The 20,983-nt window shown below is 45.0% G+C and overlaps 1 protein-coding gene across 1 annotated transcript in view; it reads right to left on the bottom strand.

Moving 5' to 3' along the window:
- Positions 1-212: 212 nt before the first annotated feature.
- Positions 213-20,983, bottom strand: part of LOC120063072 (acetyl-CoA carboxylase 2-like) — a 36,555-nt gene continuing 15,784 nt past the window's right edge. The window contains exons 15-52 of the mRNA XM_039013204.1: positions 19,438-19,583; positions 19,152-19,302; positions 18,891-19,025; positions 18,415-18,561; positions 17,934-18,122; positions 17,151-17,251; positions 16,957-17,045; positions 16,718-16,842; positions 16,262-16,375; positions 15,957-16,070; positions 15,776-15,865; positions 15,563-15,681; positions 14,375-14,398; positions 13,665-13,805; positions 13,146-13,248; positions 12,717-12,824; positions 12,413-12,469; positions 11,883-11,924; positions 11,541-11,756; positions 11,183-11,338; positions 10,706-10,909; positions 10,277-10,432; positions 10,054-10,176; positions 9,629-9,898; positions 8,854-8,951; positions 8,382-8,502; positions 8,149-8,259; positions 6,844-6,987; positions 6,438-6,558; positions 6,127-6,223; positions 5,651-5,747; positions 5,306-5,441; positions 4,819-4,996; positions 4,543-4,667; positions 2,790-2,944; positions 1,476-1,646; positions 1,084-1,220; positions 213-967 (exon numbers count right to left, since the gene is read on the bottom strand). Coding sequence (XP_038869132.1) covers positions 841-967; positions 1,084-1,220; positions 1,476-1,646; positions 2,790-2,944; positions 4,543-4,667; positions 4,819-4,996; positions 5,306-5,441; positions 5,651-5,747; positions 6,127-6,223; positions 6,438-6,558; positions 6,844-6,987; positions 8,149-8,259; positions 8,382-8,502; positions 8,854-8,951; positions 9,629-9,898; positions 10,054-10,176; positions 10,277-10,432; positions 10,706-10,909; positions 11,183-11,338; positions 11,541-11,756; positions 11,883-11,924; positions 12,413-12,469; positions 12,717-12,824; positions 13,146-13,248; positions 13,665-13,805; positions 14,375-14,398; positions 15,563-15,681; positions 15,776-15,865; positions 15,957-16,070; positions 16,262-16,375; positions 16,718-16,842; positions 16,957-17,045; positions 17,151-17,251; positions 17,934-18,122; positions 18,415-18,561; positions 18,891-19,025; positions 19,152-19,302; positions 19,438-19,583 — 4,938 coding nt within the window. The 3' untranslated portion in view covers positions 213-840. The remainder of the gene's footprint in view (positions 968-1,083; positions 1,221-1,475; positions 1,647-2,789; positions 2,945-4,542; positions 4,668-4,818; positions 4,997-5,305; positions 5,442-5,650; positions 5,748-6,126; positions 6,224-6,437; positions 6,559-6,843; positions 6,988-8,148; positions 8,260-8,381; positions 8,503-8,853; positions 8,952-9,628; positions 9,899-10,053; positions 10,177-10,276; positions 10,433-10,705; positions 10,910-11,182; positions 11,339-11,540; positions 11,757-11,882; positions 11,925-12,412; positions 12,470-12,716; positions 12,825-13,145; positions 13,249-13,664; positions 13,806-14,374; positions 14,399-15,562; positions 15,682-15,775; positions 15,866-15,956; positions 16,071-16,261; positions 16,376-16,717; positions 16,843-16,956; positions 17,046-17,150; positions 17,252-17,933; positions 18,123-18,414; positions 18,562-18,890; positions 19,026-19,151; positions 19,303-19,437; positions 19,584-20,983) is intronic.

Below are 20,983 nucleotides of genomic sequence, written 5' to 3'. Positions count from 1 at the left end.
TCATACCAAAGAAGACTTGAGGCTGTAATCACTGCAAAAAGGTTATTCAACACAGTACTGAGTAAAGGTTCTGAAAAATGATATTTCAGTTAATTTTTTTATACATTTTGAAAAAAATCCCCAAATATGTTTTTGCTTTGTCATTATGGGGTAGTGTGCAGATTGATGAGGGGGGAAAACAAATGAATCCATTTTAGAATAAGGCTGTAACGTAACAAAATGTGGAAAAAGTCAAGGGGTCTGAATACTTTCCGAATCCCCCGATTTTATTTGGCCCCCCAAGTTGAGGATTTAAAAAAATATATTTCAGTTGTTGAACATAAGACTAAAATCGCCAGGAAATCAGCTCAAAGGGATTTTAACTTAGGGAATCTGTTCCCAAGTATTCCCACGCATAAATAGAGAGGCATAAGTGATCATATCCCAATGAAATCAAGGTTTACAATTATTCAGTTCTTGTCAAATACTATATATGTTTTGGATTCTTGCGGTCAATTTTCAGTGTACAAATGATTTATAACTATGTTCCGGCCCCCCGACCATCCGCGGAAAGAAAAATAAATCTACCCTTGATGTAGTGCATGTGTAGTGTATAGTGCTGCATGGTTATAGCATATGAGCAGCCCGAACTAGCCCTAACCCTGAGAATTAGACATGTTTTTGGCATCTTAGCTTTATTGTCTCAACTCAACAATAGAACGTAGGCGGCATCGATGGGGAGATACTGCATGTGTCCCCCTGCCCTAAGTCCACATCCCACAGACCTACTTATCTATTTTCTCCCGTATGCTGGAATTTCCTGTGTAAGGCATTTGGGCAGCTCAGCCTCAGATCTGGAGTTTAACTGGGGGCGGTGCCATCCATCGTGGCCAGCAGGTGGGAGATCTTGGCCCTCTGGGATGGAGTGATGGACTGGCTCATGTGGATGATGCAGTCCATGGTCACCTCAGGGTTGGCCTGCACAATGCTGGGATAACACATACAGTACATACATACATAGGATTATATGCACACAGTACTTTCAAGTGTAGCAATGTGTGTGTGTGTGTGTGTGTGTGTGTGTGTGTGTGTGTGTGTGTGTACCTGCGGATGTGTTTCAAGGCGTGGTCCCTCTTCAGGTACTTGATGTTCTCTCTGATGGCGGATCGTGTGCCGTCCTCTTTGGCCAAATGCTTCTCCAGCCACTCCACCACCGCTTTGTTATTGTCCCAAAGGTACGCCTGGAAATTAAGCACAGAACCTAACTCTAAAAAAATGTCTACACACCATGGATTGGAATAGATTGTGTAACCAGTGGGATTCGAACCTGGGTCCCCCACGCAGTAACCCAACGTCTTAAACACTGGACCAAAAATAACTAAAATGTTCCGAGGGTGACAATTGGGATTACATGTTTCAGACAGGGGTACTCCATTACAAAAGGATAACCTTGCTTGTATCACATGAACAGAGCCATTACGTTGTGACATCCATACCTGGACCGTGCCCTCTGTCTCCACAAACCAGCGGCGCAGCATGGACTGGATGTGTCCGTCACTCAGCTCTGGGTTGGCCTGCAGGACCTCACACTTCACCACGCCCTCCAGCAGGAGGCGCCGCAGACGCCAGTAGAAGAAGCTCCGCACATTCTTCCAGTCCAGGATGTCCTGCATGCGACCACCAGGTTACATAGACCACCATCAGGTTACATAGACCATAGAGTGAGGGACACTAATGCCCCTGCCCCATTGCAGGTGTGGAGAATGGGACCGGGCATCACACATTCATCTCCTCCTGTCTGCCCATGTACACCCTTTGAGGTCGCATTGAACTTTATTTAGCTTTCCAGGGTTTGTTCTGGCACCTTCCATTGTTTGATTGACTATCACAACTGGGGGTTGGAACCAGTTCAGGGAACAGAACCAAAAACCGGAAAATAACGGAATCTTTCAAGGAACAGAATCAGAACGAAAGCGATCTACACTGTTCCGAAAACGGAACTGTCATTTTAAAAGAATGGCAACCGGTTAATAAAGTTATTTTATGTTCCGCCGTTTTTTCCAGTACCAAAACAAAATGCAACAAAGCGCACCTATGCAAAGCCCTCACGCTGTCACTCAGAAATTTATTCCACTGTCTGCCTGCCAGCTGTGGCTACCTGCCCCTCGCCCTCCGAAGCATAGGCTACTGTAGTCTATCGACATTACAAACGTGATTCAGAAATTAGGAAGAGAGATTTTTAATTAGAGAAGAATGGATTAACTTTTTCAATACTAGTTAAGGATACTATAATTATCACATTCCACATTGGATTTATTAACTAAAAAAAGGTTAGGCAGCTAGCTCTGGTCCAACGTTAAGCCAACTTGGAAGTTCAAGGACATTCAAAGTTCCTTCATAAAAGCCGCTCTTCTGTTGGTATAATTGTGTGCCTAATTCAGATGATGCATGTCATAACAACATGCCCAGAGCTTCAAGCCAAGTCTCCTCCACCATCTCGCTCCCCACCAGCAAAATTTCAGTCGCATCTCGCTATAGTTGCATGTAAATAACTATAGCTTGCCCGCTCCATAGCAAGCTGCTCTATCCGCACTGATTGGTGAAGTAATTTTATGTTGAGCTAAATGTACAAAAAATATATATATAATTGTTTTCAAACTGGTTCAGAACTTTATTTTGCTAGTCGGAACAGTGGAAAGGAATTTAAATGTGGGTTCCATTTGGAACGAAACGATTTGAAGTTTTTGGGGTTCCAACCCCGATCATAACAGAGTGTTGTTGTAAAACACAAAGGGAGGATTTTTTTTTACCGTGATGGCACCCTTCTCGTGCATTCTACCAGGGGTGTCGTGGAGGTCCACAAACTGCACTGCCACTTGGTGGTAGATGGGCAGCAGGAACTCCTCTCTGGCCCTCAGCTTGGCTTCCAGGTCCCGCCGCTGTTTGTCTGTCAGCTCCGGTGTACCTGGCCAGTCAAAATGTATTAACCAATGTCTCCTCCATGTTCATTAGGACACAGAATTAAAGATGTTTAAAAACATTTTGCAATGGAAAGCAGAAAATTAGCATTTCTTATTGGCCAAGTCCAGGAAGTCTTTCCCCGTTTCAGTCCCTGTTCATTAGGACACAGAATTAAAGATGTTTAAAAACATTTTGCAATGGAAAGCTGAAAATTAGCATTTATTATTGCCTAAGTCCAGGAAGTCTTGCCCTGTTTCCTTTCGTTTGGTGCCTAATGAACACGACCCAGCTGTTGGTTGTCGAACCCCTGTGACTCTAGCACTGCTGGAAAATGTACAAACAGTAAAAAGATACCTTCATAGAAAATGACTCAAGTAAAAGTGAAAGTCACCCAGTAAAATACTATTTGAGTAAAAGTCTAAAAGTATTTGGTTTTAAATATATCAAAAGTAAATCATTTCACATTCCTTATGTTAAGCAAACCAGCCGCCACGATTTGCTTGTTTTTACAAAATTTACGAATAACCAGGGCACACTCCAACACTCAAACATAATTTCCAAATGAAAAATGTGTGTTTAGTGAGTCCGCCAGATCAGAGGCAGTAGGGATGACCAGGGATGTTCTGTTGATAAGTGTGGGAATTGGACAATTTTCCTGTCCTGCTAAGCACTCGAAACGTAACAAGTACTATTGGTTTCAAGGAAAATGTACGGAGCAAAAAGTATATTATTCTCTAAAGGATTGTAGTGGAGTAAAAGTAAAAAATATGAATAGTAAAGTACAGATACCTAAAAAAAACTACTTAAGTAAAAATACTTTAAAGTACTACTTAAGTACTTTACACCACTGGACATGGCAAAACTTTAAAGGTCCTGGACAGTAGTTCTGAAAAGTACTTTCTCTCATGGCTAACTACCAGGACAAAAAGTATACATCTCCCGTTTAGCATGTCTCTTGTGATGCATCACAGACAGATGTGCGGACTTCACAACTGCGTCCGAGTTTTGAACGACCCCCCCCTCCCCCTTTTGTTCCAAGTTGGCTGAAGACATAGCTAGCCAGACACAGAGGAAAGGGAAAACATTTAAGTATCTTTGCCATAGATGAATAGGGTAAACTTTAAATTAGATTTGCTGATACCCTACAGTCGAATTTTGGCACCAGTAGAGAAGCTATCTAGTTATATAAACCACACCTCTCTGCAAACACACCTTCTCTGACGTTGGTTAAAAGGCTGTACTCATTTAAATTAGGTACGAGAATATCATGTTACCATTGGTGTATTAAAAAAAAGTCAGAGTGATGTCACTATCCCCTTAATAATCCCGCCTCCTGAATCCAAATGTTTGACATGGGGGAGGGGACCAGTAACTTTATGATCACACTTTATCAACGTAGAGGAAACAGTCACTGTTCATACTTTGATCTGGTTTCCTTCAAATATCAGAACTTCAAAAACACGATTGACTGTCCGTGACCTTCAGATTTTTTTTTTTTTTTGTTTGTTTTTTTGTTTTGTTTTTTACAATGCTAACTAAAAAGAAAACACGATGCCTATCGTACATATGGGCGGAACTACAGGTACTGTTGTAAGAGTTTACCAGGCTGTTTACCAAGCTGTTCAGCCAGACCGGCGTAGACCGAGTCGATCCGGCGCATGGTTTTCAACAGGTCCTTCCTGCGATACTTGATCTCCACAGTGCCCTCTGCCTCTAGCACACCACCCCTTGACAGGGAGAGGGAGGGGGAGAGTGGTGGAGATGAGACAACAGGGAAGGTGGATGAGAGAGAGTAGAAGAGGGAAAGGAGTAAGAGCTCATTCACATTGGCTCTGGAGAGAAGCTGCCCAGCCATGTTAAAAAAAAAAAAAGGCCCACCTGCTCTCTCTGTCTGCGTAGAGCTCCATGCACAGAAGGTTGATGGTGGGATCGATCACCACCCAGGATCCCCCCCTCAGCTCGGCGTGCGGCGGGATGTAGATCAACACAGGCTGGCGGAACTCACGCAGGCCGTCCACGATATAGGCCCCATACTTCAGCACCTGGTCGTACATGTCTGAGAGAAATAAAAATGGACTTGCAGTTGTGGTAACACCAATATTTACAATATTGTTTTGAGATTTAGAAGGGAAAAAAACGCTGTGTTGTAGTGGGGGTTTCCAAGTCAGTATCAGACTAGGGTTCAAATAGTATTTGAAATCTTACAAATGCATTGAGCATTTGCTTTAGTCTGGCTGGAGTGCCAGGTGAGCATGACTTGAGATGTCCTAGTAGTCCCATTGCAACAGGCAAACTCAATCCAGCACAGATACAGTATTTGAAATGATTTTGAATAGCATTTGATCCCAGGTTGGCCAGTCAGTACCCTTCATTCCCCCGGAGAAGCCTCTCCAGTTGGCGAACACCATCAGAGGCAGCCGCTCACGGTTGAAGTCACGGATGGCCTGGGCCGTCTTAAAGGCAGAGTCCGGAAACCACACCTGGCCGGCCTGCTGCACCAGCTGAGTGAGAGTGAGTGCGAGACACACACAGAGGGATGTTAAACTCTGTTGCAGGTGTCAAATGAGTCTGCATTACCTTGTCAGATCATGTTTCCCTTTTCGAAAATGATCAAAGGCATCAAAACTTAACTCATGATGTTTACTACCATGTCACCTTGGCATACGGCACAAGAACACAACATATAATGGAGGACACAAAGCCCACTCACTCTGGCCTCAGAATCCAAGTTTGCTGGATCGGCCGGGATAGCCACCTCAACGGTGCGTGTTTCCACAGCGATGACGCCAAGGGGAATCCCACCTAACCTGTGGTGTTGCGTTACAAATTAGTTGGCAGTCTGCCTTCGGAACTACTACATCTCTGTGATTCCATATCCTGCAGGTATAACGCTGAACAAGCTGTTATAATCATCTATGAGCCTTCATAATTGTATATAATAATTCAAATGTTATGTCTCTCGCTCCATGTATCAACTGACTCGAAATGACTGATATTTAGTAAGGGTCATTATGAGATAAGACGTAACGAGGTCAAACATGCTCATGACTAGTCTTAAAATGCATGAATGTATTAAAACTGCATCATAATGTATTGTACCTGCAGGTTTTAAGAAATTGTTACCCATATGTCTTCTGTAAGCATTTATATTGCGCGTGTGTGTGTGTGTCTATACAGTACACTCACCTGGCTCTGCCCACCACTACTGTCTGGGCCCAAGACCCCATCACTTCCATGAACGAGCCATGGTCACAAAATCCACTCTGCCAGGCTCCTTTTACAGCTAAACACAACACACAAAAATAGTCTATGACAGCAATATGTACAGTGCATTGCATTTTTTTTTATTATTGCACTTTAAAAAGTTGGACTTGTTTTAATTCAATATTCAGTACACTGCACTGGGTGACATAGCCATGTCTATCCACTCAGGGGCTGGGGGAAATAGAATCTGGGCAGAGTTAAGAGGGTTATGTATGCTGCAGAGTGTGTCTCACTGGGGTGGGGCCTCCCGGCCAGTAGCCAGCGGGGGTCATAGGGAGCCTTGGTGGGGGTGAACTCGATCTCCCTCTCCACTGGGTCCTTGGGTGGTATCACCGGCACCGGAGAGTGCTTGGTCTGAAATCAGAGTAGAACAATGTTCTGACAACTCCTATCTGGGGGTTAGTCGGCTGAATTTGACCTCTTACGGTACATCTTCAGCCTGGTCCGAGATCTGTTTGGGCTGTCTTGCCAAATTTGCGTCTCAGAGTAAAAGTGCTGATCTCTGATCAGTTTTGTCCATTAGATCATAATGAATATGATTACATGGACAGAGGGGATGTGATCCTAGATCAGCACTCCATCTCTGAGAATATTTATGAATATGGGGTCCGATCTGGTCTTCCTCTTTTTCTAATGTACCTTCGGCATATAGGAGAGCCACCGCAGGATAGTGAAAACACCCTCAAAGTCATCGGGCACCGTGGTGTGCGTCACTCCGTTGTTGTGCATGATCTGGACGCCTCCCAGCTGGTTGTTGGAGGTGTACACTTCTCGACCCAGAACCTGTAACGACAACAGGTTCACTGTCAAGGACAGTGGAAATGCTTCACATATCGAGAGGATTATAGTACATTGCAGTTATAACGGTTTAAAATAGGTTTCACTACTTATGAAATATGAGACTCCTTAACCATCATACTACTGACCGGGGTCATTTTGACACAAGAGTCATATTTTTGATCATAGCCCAAAGGTGATATATTCAATTCTTCATGACTTTGTCAATCAACTTGTTCTCAACCAATCTAAATAATTGTTTAGTGTTTCTGTATCAATATGGACTTAAAAAAAGACCTTTGGTGCCAAAAACACCTAATCCGCCTATAGTCATTTGATAAATAGGACCTTTATTTGAATATAGCTTTCTCTGGAGACATAAATACAAGTTATCCATAGTTATTCTACAGGGAAATATTTTATAAATACCAGAATTCCTATAATATCCTCCAAAATTCTATATGTGCAACTTTTTAAGGTGTTTTGGTTGCTATAACATTTGGTTTGAAGTGACTGAGGATTTGGGCATGCTTTTAGAAACATCTTACCATAGGCCCTACCACTCCCATTGTTTCACTAGAAGCGATGCTAATGCTGGCTTCGCGATAAGTAAATAAATAAAATGAAGCCATATTTTTGGTAATTGTCTCATGATCAATGGATTAAACACTGTCAATAAAATTATGTATATTTACATTTTTGATGTACCGCCCCTTTAAAATGCAGTCGTTTTTTTAGCTCATTATGTCAAAATTAATATTTACTTCGAAATTATGAAAAACAAAATTATACTACAGTCAAATGGTAAATTAGCTTTTCAGTACTAATGTGGTTAACAAATTAACTAATTTTGCTAAAATAAGTCAGTTTTGATATTTGAAAAAAAATCTGATAACATTTATATGTTTAATGAGGTCTTAATTATTATCAAGTTAATTGACGATTGTTGCTTGTCAAAATGACCCAAGTTTACATACCCATGTATGTAAATTATGTTGGTAGTATGAGGGTTAGAGGGGTATTTTAGGTAAAAAACATATTTTCATATATTATTTTGAACATACGGGCTCCATAGTTATCCTAACAGTGGGCCTGTGTTTACTTCTTGTGTAAGTCTCAGAGTTCTAAAACGCATGATGAATCCAAGCAGACGGGACTAAGACATACCTTGTTGAGGGCTCCAGCCCCGGTCAGAATGATGTGGGAGTTCTCCACCTGGATGACCCGCTGCCCCAGACGCACTAGATAAGCCCCGATCCCAATGGCACGGCACGTCACCTGCAGTACCCAGGACATACAGTACCATGGCTTCAACATAAGCCACGAGGCATGCTATGCCTAACGACCTGGGTTATCTAACACCAGACAAAGAGAGGTGTGTGTGTGTGTGTCCTCCTGACCATGCTGATGGTGATGATCTCATCGTAGGCCTTGGAAGACTCCCCGGCGATGGTGCCTGATCCTCTCAGGTTTTCAACCCCAAGACCATCTTCGGTCCCTATGATGTCAGTGATGATGTACCTGGAGTCCAGTCGACGGGATGGGGAGAGAGAGAGTCAGCGAACCTCTGGGATACCACACTGTCTTTGTTAGCTGCGCTAGTTGATAAGAGTGACTAGCACCAGAGGGGTATACTACAAAGCAGGTTCAAGGAGTTAGCCGGATGACCTGCCATAATATTTTTGATATTTCAAGATAAGCTTGAAAATGGGCATAGATATGTCTTTTCAATTAGACTAAGTTGAGCATAAAAAAAAAAAAAAATGTCCCATCAAATCAATAGTTATACTGGTTGCTTTTCAAAGTCAGCGGGCTAACTAATTGATCCTGCTTTGTTGTATACTCCTCAGGTGAAGGGCGTGCGTGTGCCACCTGGACTCTCCGCCCTCCTCCACGTGGTGGCAGTGGACAGCGTTGGTGGAGCTGATGCGGGTGTAGTCCTGGGGCGTCAGGTACAGATACTTGAAACCCTACCGGTGGAGACAAACAAACAGTCATCAGTTCCAAGAAAGTGGGCTGACACAAAAACAGGGCATGTCTGTGTAGAGGCTGATAAGCGGTTACAACAGGATTACACCTTGCCATTATGCCCCACAGAGAAAATCAATCACACCCACTCTTCTGACCACCAGTCAGGTTGCCCGACACAGTAGACCATGCCGCCAGCACATGGTAACAAATCAGCTTTGCCAGTGTCACACAGACGGAAGAAATAACGTTAAGTCAGAAAAAGAAATCTTTAGAAAAGTCATTTAATTTGCATTGCAGTGACCTCTGCTGCTGCAAATCAATTACATTTCTAATGACCATTTCCAGCGAGTGTTTTTTCCCCACTTTTCAAATCAAACTTTATTTGTCACATACGCCGAATACAACAAGTGTAGACTTTAACGTGAAATGCTTACTTACAAGCCCTTAACCGACAGTGCAGTTCAAGAAGAGTTAAGAAAATATGTACCAAGTAGACTAAAATAAAGTACATGGTTGCATGGTATGCCCTTACAAGTCAAAACCCTGCACCCAAAGACCTTTTTACAAGGCCACTGAAGACAACGCAGTAGCAGGTGCTCAACTGAACAGTCCTTGTAAAAAAGGTCTTACGTACACTGTAGAATCTACTGTTAAGTAGTGACTGGTGATAAGTCACCTTGTAAGGGTCCTGGGGGTCGGTCCAGGCAACCTGGAACATGTGTCGTATCTCCTCGGCCAGGCCGATGCGCGCCCCGCTGTTGGCTGAGATGTAGATGCGTGGAATGCCCTCGGCCCGGGCCATCTCCGACGCCCGCAGGAACAGCTGGTCCTCCTGGGGCCCGAACGAGCCAATCATGTAGGTGATGTCGTTGCAGATGACGATGATGTCGCGGCCCTCGGGATACTCTGGCGTCTTCATCCGCATCCGAAAGGCTACCATTCCCACCTGGGAGAGAGGGATAGAGAGCCAAGAGTTTTCAGGATTCCCAGGGGGGTTTCAGGACAACATAGGGGGTTTTAAAACAAAGATGGCCCTGCTCGTCTCTGTAACACTAGAATATGTTGTCGTTCCACTCCACGTGAGCACGCTATGTGCTCTACCTCGTTGTCTCCAGGCAGGCGGTTCATCTGCACCAGTCGGTCATGCGGGTCCAGCACCAGCTCGGTGCACATCAGCACGTCTTTAGGGTAGCTGTCCCCCGGACCCCAAAGCTTAAAGAGGGCCTATGAGACACAAAAGGTAAAAAACAGATAAAAAACAAACAAAAGTCCCTGCAGTTAAAAAGGGTCAAGTGTCAAAAAGAGAGAGAGAGAGGAACCCCACCTGTCGGAACATCTCTGGGAAGTCGTAGACGTAGGTGGTGCCCAAGGTCTGGGCCTGGAAGCGTTTGGACTGCAGCAGGTCCTTGGTGACATAGGGATGGTTGATGAGCATGCCGTGCAGAGGGCCCTGCTTGTCCCCGTACGACTGGAACATGATCTAGAGGTCAGAGGGGAGACGGAGGTCAGTTGTCAGCTGCAGCTCATTGCATCGTACGGATAGAGAAACTGAAATAGAAAGAAGTGTTTATAAATGATTTGTGAAGCATCCATATAGTCTTCAGGAATACCCTGTGAAGCGTTTAGCAAATTGTAGACTCTGCTGCACTGCTAATTCAACACTTTCTCTGGCTGTGCATCGTGCGCCAATCTGTGTCAGTGAGCTGATCCCAGCCTGCGTGCCGGTTTATAGTTCTCTTCCTGATCGGCCTACCTGTCCCGTTGAGGGGTCTGTGACCTCCTTATACAAGCTGATGTCCAGGTAGTAGCCGGACTCGTTGGTGAGGAACAGACGGATGGGGATGGCGGTCCCAGTGGGCGTCAGCCGGATGTTGATCTTGAGCTCGGCCTGGAGCACCCGGAGCTTCCACAGCCTACTGCCGTAACGCATCACCATGGAGCGCACAGACTCCTCAATCTACAGGACAGAGAGTGGCAAGACATACTGTAGTTCATATACACATGATATAACATTTAACTAGCTCATGAAACCCCACAATCCTTTGTGTTTGGCAAACAATATATGCTTTTCCTCGTGGATATGGGCAGGTGTGCCCCTTCTGTCCAATGAGGTCATTTCTGTCCATTTATGGAAGCCTTTTTGGCTCAGGAGCCACATAGCCCCCTTTAAGTTGATGGATTGTCGTCAAAATCCCTTGTCCAACAGCGCAGAGAGCAGAGGCACACGGACCTTGGAGGGGTCCATGATGACGGTCGGGACAAAGTTGAGGAAGATGTGGTTGCAGTCGGTGCGCCATTTGGTGTTGCTGAAGGCCACCTCCAGCTCATCCATAGCCTCCAGGAGAAGACGCTCACCCTCGTTCTGTAGGTACTCAAATGACGCTTCCTGGACAGAGAGAAAGGGGTGCTAGCGTTTTGAGCGAAAAGTAATATTCCAAGCAAGACACAAATTATTTATCTTCAATGTAAGGGAGCAAAATCAATACATGTATTTTTAACTCCTGTTTAGAAGAGAGTTTTTGTAAGGGGCCTCCTTCCACCCCTGCACTCTTGCGCTCGTGTGGCGTTTATTCCCCCCCCCCCCGTACCTTTGTGATGAGGTCAGAGTGGCGCATGATGGCTCGGATGAAGTAGCGGTAGTCTGTGACCTCAGCGCCCTCCTGCACGCGAGCGGCACCCAGGTACTGGTGCATCTTGCTGTTGGCACAGGGTACGGCCGTCAGGTCAAAGTTACGCATGCGGTTCAGCTCCAGCTGGAAGGCCAGAGCAGGCTCCAGGTTCCTGTAGATACGGTCCTCCTGAAACTGGGAGAGAGACACGCACACAGGTGGAGAGCGAGTGGGTTTACTAGTGTTTTAAGGCTGTTCATGTATAACAAATGTCTAGTTATTGTTAAAAAATAAAAATTGTAAAGAAGTTGTTTTTTTTACCCCGTCTCTGGCTCTGAAAGTGAAGAACTTGGGAAATTCCCTCTGGTAAAAATCAAAGAGGAAAATTAGATTCATGTTGGTCGTATTCATTAGGCACCAAAAGGAAGAAAATTGACGGAAACAGGGAGGGACTACCTGAAGTTGTCCAATAAGAAATGCTCGTTTTCGTTTTCTTTTGCAAAACGCTTTGCTGCGGTGTGCACTAATGGAAACGACCCTGCTTTTATTAGCCATAGTTTAATAGTAAGTTAATATTAAGTTAATAGGATATTAATAGTAAATCCAAAGTAGATTAAAATTAAGTTAATAGTAAGTAAAATCAGTTTAATAGTAAGAGATGACAGAGCACTGTTCAGTCGTATTCAACAACAGCAAAGGGATTTTTCAAAATGTAGCCAAGTACGACCATCTCGATCTCGCGAGCTTAAAATCCGTTTCGCTACATGGATTCCATGTAACAGAATGGAAGCTTGCGAGATCAGGATGGTCGTACGAGGCTATTTCAAAAAGGTCTCGTAGAAACATCTTACCCTCTGTGCGACTAAAAACGTGATCCTTCGGATGCCATGCTCAAAGAGTAACCCTTTCTGTAATAAGAAATGATCATATCAAGTATAATCCTAGTGCAGAAATCACAGGACATACTGGGATAATAATGAAGGAGAATCCCAACTTCCACTTAAGTCAAATATTCACTTAATCCTGTGTTGAGGTCAAATGGGAGACTAAGTTGAAATTCAACGTTGAGCAGAAGCTAGGATTCACCCCTATGAGGAAAAAAGCCCCGACACAATTCTACTATGAGAGTTTGGTGGGATGAACTGTGCTGCTGACCTTAGACTGCGCGAAGGCAGCGAAGGCTGTGACCAAGGTATCGTCATCCTCTGTGTCCGCCGACTTGATGGACACATTGATGATGTGGATGGGGTTCTCCTTCATGTTCTGCTGGAGCGCACGGGGAAATAATCAATCACAGCTTAGTGAGAAATGTCAGCCTTCACCTCATATACCAAAAAAAAAAATAATAATCAGATTGTAGCTGTATAGTTCATATGCAAAGATATCAATATTATATAATATCCATTTCTTATCTAATGAAACAAATGGTTCGTTTTAGGCAAACAATATATTTTTGTTGTCGTTCTAATGGAGGTATTTTCTCGCCAATATTTCTGTCCATTTAGTAGACCCCTTGTGGCTTGAGAGCACCCCCAGAAGCAACAATTCCATAAAACTTCTAACACAATCCCATCACACGGTCACCTTGCAGTTATCCTCCTCGTAGAACTGATTGGAGCAGGCCTCGGGGAAAAGCGGGCTCTCCAGGAGCGGGTCAGCAAAACTGGAGATGACCTCATCAAAGTTCCTGCACACACACACACCCAATATTCCATTTGTTTTGTGTTAGCCGCGACTGTTCGCTAAAGTTAGCTAACAGTCTGAGAAGATTGTGTGCCGTGAACGTAAATGTCTGTTTCGGGTCTAAACTGCCACTAAAATTAATCAAGTGGCCACGTAGACTTTCTAGTATATTTAGTAGGAATAGCTAAGTCGTTTACAGTTTGAATATTGTCGCTAGTAAGCCACAGTAATCCTTACAAAAAAAGTAGCCGTTTGATGTTTCACCGTAACATTTTGGAATGTTCATTCAAATCGTACAACTGAAATTGTGGCAACATGTTCGCTGCAAACAAGCCTAGTTGAACTCGCCTCAGGTCTCGGACAAGGCTTATTATTACCCCATATTACCAGACATCCAAGAGTTGATCTGTGTTTTTTTACCTTTTGAAGTCTTCGAAACACTGGAAGGCCACCATGGCCCCCATGCGCTGACAGGGGGGAGAGAACGCCCCATCTAGGAAGAGTTCGCTACCCTGCCGCCTCATCTCAAACTGTCCCACACTGTTCACCGGCATCGCCAACCTGAGGGAAGGGACGACACACTGGTGACTCCTGGGTAGGGTTGGGGTGAGCACTGGGAGCAATGGTATAGCATACTGTACCTGTTTTCTTTCCACAAAGCATAACAGACAGCAATATCTTTGTTTTCTAGACATGTTTTGATTGATAATACGTTTGAAATTAACTGACTGATTGTGTATAACTGACTATGGTTGATTGAAAGAGGCGTGGCAGATTACTATAGTGGCCTATGAGGGTCAAATATGCAACTGGAGAATACAGAATGGGCTTTTTGTCACAAAAAAAAGGGTTTAAAAACACACATTGCAAACAGTAGGTCAGACAAAGTACATATGCTTCTCAAAAGCTACATCTCTATGAAAGTTGAGAAAGGCAACAAAATCAAAAAAAAAAGTGAAGAATATAAATTAGGAAGGACGTGTTGGAGGAGTCCTTCGGCAGAGGTTTGTGGTTTTTTTAAAAGATGGGGAAGAGAAAAACAGCGCATTCAGCCATGCATTGCTAGGAGACATACACAGACGGAGCCAGACAGTGTGGCAGGCTGCCTGGAAGGAGGAGCTGTACTCTACCTGTTCAGAGTAGGGCTGCTCCCTCTGAAATCAGATCATTGACAGGTGAATGTAAGCAGTGGATGATCAACCTTGACCACAATGCATTCTTATTAGTTTCAAAGCACTTGATGGCATACTCTAGCTTTGCACATTAATAATGACCATGAAAAACCATTCTGAAGTTAAAATGTTAAAAGCAGCAAATGGGTAATTTTACTTTAACTACTGGATGTGATTGAGATCCATTGTGATTTATCAAGTTGCAATTACAAAACCTGACTTCTAACAAAACAGAATAGAGCAGAGGGGAAAGCCGAAAGTCAATCCTTTGCAATTGGGCCTGACTTTCAGTGAATTGAATTTTCACAACTGTGAAAATCTCCTTTAAAAAAAAAACCCGTAAGAAATTTTTTAAACAAAAAAGGAAGTCAGTTTCCTGGTTTGTGGAATTAGAGCTTTGGCATCGAGAGTCCATTCCGATAGTTTACTTACGTCTGACGGTTTGCCCCAAAATGGCAGTGGAGAAACGATTACATTGAAGGGCTTGTCCCAAAGGGGAGAGGGTTATGGGGGTGTCAGAAGATGATCTACTGCTCTACACAAAAGGAAACAGCACACAGACTGTACCATGACCAGGGTTTTACAGGCCCTATTAGTGCTCTCAGTATAGAGATTGAGCAACACGTTCTCAGAGATGCTGAGCATGTAGAGTTGAGTGGATTACGCGTTGGCGCGCGCTGAGTGAATCACTCGGGTGAATCTCTCGCTTGTTGATGGGGAGAAATGGGAAACAGGAGCAAATCAATGAGAACCAGAGGAATACTGGACTGCAGAGAAATGGCATAAAGACGTACCAAAAAAAAAAAAGATTTCCATTCCCATCGCTTGAGAATAATCAAATCCTTATGTGGTGAAAAGTAAATTAGCTAACTAAATATACCAACTTTCTTTTCATTAACAACACAGTTATCATAATGGCACAGTTGTAACTTTAGGTTGTAAACTAACAGTCTTTCCTGTCTATTTCAAATTGCACCCACCATGTCCCTTCTATCTCAACTCAGACTTTATTACCAGGGATAGTGGCAGCTATGGACGCCTTGTATTGAAAGTGGCAACTCCAGAGTTGGGACATTGTAGGTTACGTTTGTTGTAGAGCTGCTTTGTGACGCTGGTAGAGAACTGGTGTCTGCGGTGGCTGGGTACCTGTTGGGGTGGGACGACGGCAACATGAACTGGAAGTCTACGGCACACGTCCCGTCCTGCAACTGGTGATGCTGGAGGCTGTTCAGCTCGTAAGCAATGTAGCCCCTTCGCACGTACACCTATAGGTAGGGGACCACGGTAGGCGAACATTTTAGCTCAAATCTACATCAGGACGAAGCCATGTCAGGTTTATATGCTGTTCACTTTGCTCACCTCCAAGGCAGCCATGCACACCACCCGGTTAGTGTGGTAGAAGAAATTGGGCAAGACGTCAAAAATGGAGGTCTCAGACAGGATGAGTTTCTGCCGAGGAGTAAAGACATATTATCCTTCGGATCTTACGGAAGTATAACAAAACAAAAAAATGCTGTTTTGGAAAAATCGTGACGCTCACCTTCAGGTTCTCTGGGCAGAACTGGTGTCCATACATGTCGATGGCAGACAGAAAGATGGACTCCACCTGGTTGTGCCTCAGTTCATAAGAGGGCAGATGGGAAGCGATCAAAACCTGCAAAATACACACTTGTCCATCAATATTCAGAATGTTGTTTTGAAGCTACTAAACTACAATATGTAGTGCCCATCTAAGTGAATAACATCTACCATCTTACCAGACTGACTGGGGGTCTTAGAATGTCGAAGAACGGTACACTCCGCTGTGCCAAAACATCATTCAGTACAAACGGTTGCGAAACATACCTGTCTGGCACGCAGTGCCACCTTTGCGTTCTCCATCTTGTTGAGCTGTGTGAGCTCGTTCAGGATGACCATCAGCTCGTCTGCTAGGGTGGGGTCCCGCCCACACAGCTGATCCTAAACGTCACCAGGGTACACACAGCACACTCCCTATTAGCATTGGTGAGTCTTGAAACATGTCCCCGTCACCATCAATTGCCGATGAAGGGAAACTGCAGTGTTAACACTGAAAAAATTACACTTTAAAAAAAAAGAGTGTGGTTTCATTATCCAGTGACAAAGTCAATGCGAGAAACAGCTTGCAGGTTGCGTTGGTTGACCCCTCCAAAAAAGCAAAAACATTAGCGCAATGCAGTTTCCTTTTTATTGAATTTATGTTTAAGCTTCATTTCATTGTTATTCATCAAGTGGACACGAAGCTGTGGGTGTTTAGCTGAGTGAGAGAGAGAGTAGCCTTACGATGAGTATGGTGACCAGGATGTTCTTCTTGGAGACCTGAGCGTGAGAAAAGATGCTCTCCAGCACAGGGGTCATGTCAGGCTTGTACTGCTCCCTCAGGTTGATCACACACTTGTCGTAGTGAGCTGTTCACAAAAAGAAAAAAAAATGTGGTCATACAATGCATCACCGCGATATAAAATGAGTCATAAACAGCAGGATATTGTCTGGATTATATCCACAGTGACACACCAAATCACCTTGTTGGAACTGCATCTCCACCTGAAGGTAACACTTGAGCAGATCCAGCACCACAGACTTCATGTATCCTCGGATTCCACTGCGGTACCTGCGGCAAATTCATCCACCCACTATTACAATCCAATATCCTATCTGAAGTCGTACATGGAGTCATGGAGTGATGATTCAGATAATGAAATAAGAGAAGTGCGACCTCTGCACCAGCTGGACGATACTCTGAGTGTTCATGAAGAACACTTCCCGGTCCACCTTCTTCTGAAGGGTGGCTGCGTGGCTGTCCAAGATACAGGCAATCTGAAATGGATGGGAAACCAATTCACCAAGTGTACTGTAGAGCAGACCTGGGTTCAGATCAGGGGTTGGAACCAAACTTATTTTCCAATCGTTTCGTTCCACTGTTCTGACCAGCATAACAAAGTCCTGAACCGGTTTGAACCAGAAAAAAGGGTACCCATTTATATTGTTCCTTTAACTACAAAAAGCAACAGTTTTTACATTTTGCGCATTAAATTACTCCACCAATCAGTGGAGATAGAAAACTGCTCTATAAACCGGGAAAGCTAGTTGTTTACATGCTTGACTCATACAGACAAGTGCTGGGCGTGAGATGCAACTGAAATTCTGCAGGGTGGGGAGAGAGCGAAAGAGACGGGCGGGCACGGAGGAGGCTTGGCTTGAAGCGCTGGGCATCACGATATGACTTGCATTATAATGCGTTTAGGATATTAGCAGTAGGCCGAACATTACTTCACTGAATTCCATAATTATTTATATACTACTAGATTCCTATATACTAGTGGCTAATATGGAGGAACTTTGTTCCCAGTTCTGTTTTCGTTCTTCAAAAAAATATTGTTATTTTCCAGTTTTCGGTTCTGTTCCCTGAAACGGTTCCAACCCCTGATTCAAATACACACCATTAGAAAAGTTTCAGATACTTTGAGCGTTAGCTATGGCTTAAGGCTAAGTCACCCACCCTCTGGCTGGGGAACTGGCAGAGCACCGAGGTGATGTTGCTGGCGTACTGGGCCATGACCTTGCGGATGGCCTTCTCGACGCTGGGCGGGATGCGGCTGGCCACGCTGGTCATTAACTCCTGGAGCTCCAGCAGGGGCAGCGAGGGGTCCCGCAGGGTCTTCATCAGGGTGTCTACCCACTGCTTCACCTGCAGGCAGGAGGGGGGGGGGGACATGCTGCCATCACACACCCCAATATCACACCCCCGTCCCACAGCTTGACCGACATCCCTATTCGACACTGTGCACAAGGCATGCCATTCTATTGCCTGCGTTCCATACACGTCTTTATAGAAATCATCCAAGAATGATGTGGTTTCAGAGAACTTAAAGCACTTCTTTGGCATGTTGTGAGATCTGATTGTCTGCTAATAACGACGAACTGGAATAACGCAGTAAGCCACTGTATTGGTACGCGCTGCAGTGGGTGGAGGCCCTCACCTTGTTGCTGAAGTAGGGCTCGGTGAGGCAGTAGCCGGCCATGACCTTGACCAGGTTCTCCAGGACCATGTGGAAGATCTGGTGGAGCTTCTCCCCCACGATGGGCAGCGGCTGCTGGGCCGGGAAGGAGGCCGTGTTCAGCTCCACCTAGGAGATGCACAGGAAGACAGGGTTCGGATAAAAACAGCCTCCAAATGTGGACCTGACCACCAAGCCACCCTGCGATTGACTGACCAAAGGCGTGCGATTTACATGACGTATGTTTTAAACGTATAGCATCATTTTTTTGTACTATGTGATTTGTATCGTATTACATGATATTTCCTAAAAAGGCTGCCTCCTATAATAGCTGTATTAAAGGCTATGTCCGAAATGGCACCCTGTTCCCTATATAGGCCAAGTGCAGTATATAGGGGATAGGTTGCCATTTCAGACGCAGCCAGAGTTGTATAGAAGTTGGTGAATGGGTGACTTGCTGGTTGGATGTTGCTGGGATCATCCAGGTCCAATCTGGCCACCACACAGCCAGGCTCCAGCACCGCCCCGTGCCTCTTCACATAGTGGACACAGCCCGACACCACCACCGTCAGCGTCATCACCATCTTCATCACCTGCAACCATAACGCAGAAGTCAGTCCATGTGCTCACACACACACACTACCAATCTAATGAGGATCTAAATTGTCATACCCAAACTGGTAAACATACAGTATGTTCTCATGGAACTCTCTGCTCACCTCGATCTCCGCATACGAGTTCCCGGCGCAGATATGGCCTCCATCTTCCACTAGGTATTGCAGGAGTTTACCAGCAGAGGACGACCTCAGCACCGTGGGGTCCCTCTCCTTCTCAAACACACACGTCTTGTTGCCAACAGTGATCCGGTAGCTAGAGGGTTACAAACGCATACGTTCATGACGGAGCATCAACTCCCAAGTAAGACAAAGTATGACCATTTAAAAGTATCGACTTAATGGCCAGTCCATCCATCCATTCAGATTTGAGATGGACAGGAAGTCCCACCTGTCCACTTCCTCCTTCATGTAGGTGGTGTAGCTGCTGCCGTTGTAGGAGAGCAGGAGCCCGCCGTCGCTCAGCCGGTGGACGTCGACCTCGATGTCCGAGCCGTTCATGATGATGACGTACGTAGTGGGGGACTGGCGAGCTACCTGTCAGTCATAAAACATAGTTGGGGTTGAATTGGTTGATAACTTGAGGGGATTGGAGGGACGCCATGTGCGACTGACGTGTTTTCCTTTTGCTCCCGTGGTATTTTTAAAGTTTATGTGAATTTTGCAGCAGAACCGTATTTATTTTCATATATTATTTTGGTGATCCCTTCCCGTAAAAACCAAGACTACTTTACTTCCAAATATCAGCATGTCGACGAAACATAAGGCCAAAAGCATGACTGAGAAAACCCGGCCTACAAGACACACTCTCATCACCGCCCTCCCCTGAGCCTGACGGCCCGGGGACTGATACTTTACCCGGGAGGGCGGCTTGGCCTGGCGGCGCTGAAGTGAACATTCGAGGCCATCAAACTACTACGCTCTGAGATAGTTGAAATGAAAACGGAGGTGGTTGCTACGATTGAGGCCCGAATAAAGGAGGTTTCTGATACTTTAAAAGCAGATCTAACCATCCTGCGGAACGAGACGGTGCCGGCAATCGCATCACTCAAAACAACAATGGAGTCGCACACTACAACGATTGCAGCACTGGAGACCTTCGCTACAAATGTCTCCGACTTAACTACATCCCTGGAGGCTGACGTGAAACGCCTAGCTGCGGATTTGAAAAAGGTGAAGGAGAGCTGTGTAAGTTTGGAGGGATTCTCTCGCCGCAATAACCTGAGACTTGTATCAGTCCCAGAGTCAGCGGAAATGCCTCGCGCCACGGATTTCGTTTCTGGGCTGCTGAAGGATGTTCTTGCCTTAGATGAAAAGCCCCTGATTGATCGTGCCCACCGGTCGCTGCGCCCAAAGCCCCGGGATGGGGAGAGGCCCCGTGACATAATTCTTCGAGTGCACTTTTTCCATGAGAAGATGGAGATTCTCCGACGAGCCCGCAATACCACTCTGAGCTTTCAAGGACAGAGCTTCTCCATCTACCAGGACTACTCCCCCACTGTTTCCAGGCAGCGCGCAGCTTTCGGACAGGCCAAACGACTACTTCGGGACCATCCAGGTGTGAAGTACGGACTGCGATTCCCGGCCCGTTTATGGCTCTCTCATGATGGTAAAGACTACACATTTGAATCTCCGGATGAGGCTCTCTCTCACATTCAACGTCACATCAAGAAGTCTTGAACTTGCTCATAGTTCAGCAACTGTTGCTTGCGAACTGTGGATAGTAAGTAACCCACCTGTGGTACAATTATGTTTAGCTACAACATGCTAATTTTGTATAGTTGGGGAGTTGGCGTACCCATTCAGGCTTATTTGATGTGATCTAATGTTTTGATCATCTAGTGTGCTTGCCTTACAAGCATTCAGTCATTTTAATTTCATTGTATTGCGGTTTTACTATACTCCTGTGTTTTCTAGGCTGTCTTGCTCACCTATTC

The sequence above is a fragment of the Salvelinus namaycush genome, chromosome 18 (genome assembly GCF_016432855.1).
Source record: "Salvelinus namaycush isolate Seneca chromosome 18, SaNama_1.0, whole genome shotgun sequence".
In the NCBI taxonomy this organism is placed as follows: domain Eukaryota; kingdom Metazoa; phylum Chordata; class Actinopteri; order Salmoniformes; family Salmonidae; genus Salvelinus; species Salvelinus namaycush.
Note: the sequence above shows the minus strand (reverse complement) of the source record. Positions and strands in the feature narration are given on the sequence as shown.